General features: G+C 34.9%; 1 protein-coding gene across 1 annotated transcript in view; it reads left to right on the plus strand.

Annotated features, from left to right (window-relative positions):
• The window catches only part of LOC103141011 (nuclear GTPase SLIP-GC-like), a 9,472-nt gene extending 6,953 nt beyond the window's left edge, over positions 1 to 2,519 (plus strand). The window contains exons 9-16 of the mRNA XM_016673496.1: positions 292 to 468; positions 541 to 692; positions 840 to 957; positions 1,115 to 1,223; positions 1,315 to 1,448; positions 2,082 to 2,163; positions 2,255 to 2,336; positions 2,451 to 2,519. Of these exons, the coding sequence (XP_016528982.1) occupies positions 292 to 468; positions 541 to 692; positions 840 to 957; positions 1,115 to 1,223; positions 1,315 to 1,448; positions 2,082 to 2,163; positions 2,255 to 2,319 (837 nt within the window). The 3' untranslated portion in view covers positions 2,320 to 2,336; positions 2,451 to 2,519. The remainder of the gene's footprint in view (positions 1 to 291; positions 469 to 540; positions 693 to 839; positions 958 to 1,114; positions 1,224 to 1,314; positions 1,449 to 2,081; positions 2,164 to 2,254; positions 2,337 to 2,450) is intronic.
• The last annotated feature ends 2,559 nt before the right edge of the window (positions 2,520 to 5,078 follow it).

The following is a 5,078-nucleotide window of genomic DNA, read 5'->3' on the forward strand; positions in this document are numbered from 1 at the left end:
CACACACACACACACACACGCACACACACCCACACACACACACACACACACACGCACACACACACACACACACCTAGGGAGAATTTGGAGAGGCCAATTAAACTAACAGTCATGTTTTTGGACTGTGGGAAGAAGTCAGAGTACTATAATTATATCATTGTATAATTATAACAACAAATACTTATTATTATTTATTATTATTATTATTTATGCATGTTTCAGAAATTAGGTGAATTATTAACAGTTATCAGTTTTTATAGTATGTACTAACAACGAGTTGCTTCTTTTCAGCCTGGAAGAAACAAAGAACTGTGTGAAAAGCTTGAGAGAGACATAGCCCTTCAACTTGATCCAGTCCAAAAAGCAATGGAAAAAGCTTACCAGGTTTTTGAGACATGCCTGCGTGAAGGGGTTGAAAAATCTATAAGCTCATGTGAAAAAAAGCTGCATAACTTCCTATTTCCTCGGGTATGTTACATGGCAGTAACCATGAAGTTAATTTAAATTTGCATGTGTTTAAAATGTTGCCTTATTTTTAAGGGAAACAAGGAGGGTTATCATGGAACATTGAAGAGTGTTGTCAAAAATGGTGGAGTCTACAAACCCAAAAAGGGAAAACAAATTAACCTCAACATGAAACTCTCTTCGTTCCTGACTGACAGCATTGATGAGGAATTCAGGAAGACCTTCCTGTAAGAACTTAATATGCATGAAAAGTATTGTTCAACTCTGATGAAAGTATAAAATTTGTAAATCCACTACTCAAATAGTTTGATTCATTAAAAAAGTAATGGTAAAGTACCATTTGTGAATGACTTCAACATATCAAAATATTTCAGAAATGAACGAAATTGTGGTCCATTCAATGGTGTCATTGACAAGTTTTCACTTGACACTGAAAATCTGATGGAAAAGTACAAAGATGTGAAACTGCAGCTGATCTTTCTGCAGACAGAGGTAAATGATGAGAAAATATGAATTTTGTTCATTAAAAATTAAATGCAACCATTTATGATAGATTTTAATAAAAGCAATTCAGTTTCTTTAGTTGCTTTGCACTGCAGAAAACAAAAGATGACATTGTGATGAAATTATTTTGTTATATTTCTCAAAGGAGGAAAGAATTAAGAAGAAGCTCAACAAACGCATCAGAGACCAAAAGAAAATAATGTACAACAGCCTGACAAAGACAATTGAGAAGTCTATGCAAGAATGCTACAAGAGTGAGAATTTCTATCATCACATAAAATTTATTTTACAGTAAAACATATTTATAATCATTCTTATCATTTGTTATTTATCTTTGTGTTGCAGCTGCAGCAGGATACTCGGGTCCTAATATGATGGAAAAAATTAGAAAAACTCTATCAAGACATGTTCATAGATCAAAGGGCACCATGTTTGCCAAGGCTAAAAACGCCATGCTGAACCACCTGCTGAGCTTAAGGGTTTGTCCTTATTTTGATATTGAAACAGCATCTATGCTGCTCATACAGAGAAAAAGCTGAACTACAACAGTTATATCAGAAACAAAGTCCACCACAATTACTCACATCCAATATTTTTCAAAAGTCTTGAAAAGAGTAATAATATTTCAGAATACATGGTGCAATGACTTTTATAAGCTACTCAGGGTTTTCAGTAGAATAAGCAGGCCCACAGCTTTAGAAATCCTGCGCCTTACCTAACAGTGGGCAAGAGGTGCTTTGTTTCTATTGACAACCGTTATTGTACTTCAGATAAAGCTTGAGTGTTTGCTGCTTGAAAAGCTCAATTTTCATAACTAATTTTCACAGTTCTTGTCGAACACCCTTATGTGTTTTTTTTTCTGGCCATATATTTTAAGTTATAATTTTGAATTAAGAGATCCTAGACAGCATGTCTGACTGAAAGCTCCAGGTTCTGTTTTTTGACCAGATACATTTATAAGTTTGGCACTCTGTTAAATTGTGTTATTGCAGAAAATAGTTTATTAAAATTTGTTTCATACATTTATGAGTAATTGAACAGGGTGTTGTAAATTAGTCTTGAATCCAGCTTTAGACTTCTACCTAAAAATAAAGATTTTACTTCTAAATTAGGTGGAAATTTTGAAAACAATGAAGGACACATTGAACAACTCCATTGACCTCTCACTCAGGACAGACGGTCAAGCAATTCCAGGTAAATCAAGACTTATTTGTGTTTAAAATGTGGCCTGAAAGGCATTCTATAAATATTTGATGCTACATCTCATCAAAAACTGCTTTCTTAGATGTTTCAGCAGAGTTAGCAGAGGTAAAGAAAATCTACAAGAACCTTAAGAACAGCTCAAATTAGGAAAGCTCATGCAAAGGGTAAAGTATTGAATTTTATTTTCAACCTTCTCTGTAAACATACAGTATGTATTGGTATTGATCAATGGTGTATATGATTTGAATAAAACATCTCCCTGTCTTTCAAATTAACAGCTCATCTGATGTCATAACAAGGATCATCATAAGGAATACTGAAACAACTTTGCTCCAAGATTATTCATTTAAAACAAATGTATTACTATTACAACTTTCTGCATGTTCGTTAATCATTTTCTTTTAAATGAATGCTTATGTAGAAATCATTATAGTAATTATAAAAAGTTTCTTTTTTTTACTTTAAAAGTTTTGATTTTTTGTAGCAAATGACTTCTGATTGTTAGACTGGAGACAGAAACATGTCACAGGTGATGCTTTAGATAAGAAGACAGAAACCTTTTACTGTACAATAAAATGTTTTAAATGTTTCACAAATGATTACTAAGATTTTCTTCAATCAATGTAGAATAATTTACTCAAGGTTTGACTCGTGTAATTCAGGTTTTATGCATGTCTTAGACTCATCCCTTCAGATGAGGGATGAGTCTGGTTATGGGCTAGTCTCAATGTCTGAAAACCAATAAAATTCACAATTTTTGTTTTTAACAAAAATTTAATTAATTTTGAACTGTGTTAATAGTAGACAGTTTTAACTGTACATGATGTCTTTATTTTTAGCTGTTTGTTGTTGGTGCTAAAAGTTGGAAAAAATAATATGAATGGAATTGAATTTTTTTCACACTGAATGATGGACACACCCAAACAAATCTGATCAAACCCTACATCTCCATCCTTGAAATTGTTCATAAAATACTTTGTTCTCACTTATATCTTAAGTATCACATCTCTAAGTATGTCTTACAATTGTATGAAGAAGGGCTTCAGGGTCAGTAAAAATGAGCACCTTCTTAAGAATCTTCATCCTTTGGAGCTTCAGCCTCATCCTCCCAGGGGTCAGAGGAAACTTTATAATCTTTCTATTGGGACAACTGATAAGATGGAGGTGTAGGGAATTAATACCTGTAGCGATACATTTTGGAAATAAGTGCCTCACACATGGAATGCAACAACATCCACATAAGAATAATACTTTTACTGAAACAATAAAGAGTTATCTAAACCTGAATATTGTGTAGTTCTTCAGACTTTGTTTTGAGACCAGGGATGAGTCCGGTTATGAAGTCGTGGGCTTGTGTTGTTAGGAATAAAACACATAATACTGTTTTTTTTAGCTCAAAGGAACTCAAGAGCCACTCTTGCTTTTCCCTTAGTGGCCCCAGAAACTGCTGCAAAGACCTCTTGTGCGTGCAACACTAGTTCTAGATTCTCCTCCATTCCCCTTTCTGCACCACAATTTGCTCAGTTTGGATGCAGCTTGCAAGTTTCCAGCTATCTGAAGTCGTTCAGCCGATAGAAATTCAGAGACCTGTTGAGGAAGGCTGGACCATGGAAACAGATTTTAATCCTAAATGAATCAGATCCAATTTGATTCCCATTTGATTGGATCCAATATTTTCACCAGATTGGTGGTTAGAGGAGAACCACGTCTGTCAACATGACCAATGATTTTATGTTTTTCATCTGACAATATTAATGTCCAACGATCCAACTCGACATGTTTTCACAAACACTGCCTATGTGACTTAGAGAGGGAATGGGGTTTTAATTAACATTTAAAGCTCAATGCATGTTTTCAATGTTTACCCTCAAAAACAAAAAAAACATTTTATTAAAAGAAAGAAGGACAGATACCACAGAAATAAAAAGACAGTTTTATGGGGTGGGTTTTCAAACATCCAAGGATCCACTCCAATGCCCTTGGAGTGGATCCTAGTGGATCAGTGCCCCACACTTATATATATATAAAGCATTATCAACAAAGAGTTATTTGTTCTGCAGAAAACCTAGTTTGGACTTGCTTTCATTTTTTCCAGCTTTCCTTTGTCCTGACCGAGCGTGTCTTTTAAAGAAAGGACTCTTTACAAGACAAGAACATTAAGTTTATATCTTATGTAGATTTTAATCACCTAGAATTAAGACATCAAAAGCTGCACAGAACAAATACAACCCAAGTTCTGAGGTGATGACATGAGACAAGACTTGTAGACTATTTCTTTTGATAACCTGAGATTGATCCAAATTAATAATCTAAAACTGAACCATGTATAGGGTGGAAATATTAGCTTTGTGGGATGTGCATACCCAAAGCTATGTTTGCATGTGTTAATAAAACACAGAACCATAGCGCTAAAAGTTGCACGCAAGGGAGAGAATGAGAAGTTGAGAGCAGGTAATTTCCATAAACATTTGCCTCAGGACATCACAATAAGCACCTGATATTACAAGCTTGAAACCTCATGATTTATCACTCCCTATATATCTGGGAAAACAAGGAACTGTTTATAAAACAGTTCCTTGTTAATTTGCAACTAAAAGAGTGGTAGTTTTGATGAATATATAAATAAAAATTAAAAATTAAAAAAAAAATTCCCTTCTCACCCTTCGCGGGTGGTCTCTTTCATCCTCTGAGCTCGGGTCTATTGCTTATCCACCATCACAATGTCCGGTTGGTTCGCCATTACCATTTTGTCTGTCTGGATCTGGAAGTCCCACAGGATCTTGGCTCGGTCATTCTCCACCACCTTTGGGGGTGTTCCCCACTTTGATCTTGGGGCTTCCAGTCCATATTGCTTGCTAGGCCTTGCCAGTAATCAGATACGTGGTGTCAAAGAAATTAAATAACGT

This window comes from Poecilia formosa, unplaced genomic scaffold, assembly GCF_000485575.1.
Source record: "Poecilia formosa unplaced genomic scaffold, Poecilia_formosa-5.1.2 Scaffold78, whole genome shotgun sequence".
NCBI lineage: Eukaryota > Metazoa > Chordata > Actinopteri > Cyprinodontiformes > Poeciliidae > Poecilia > Poecilia formosa.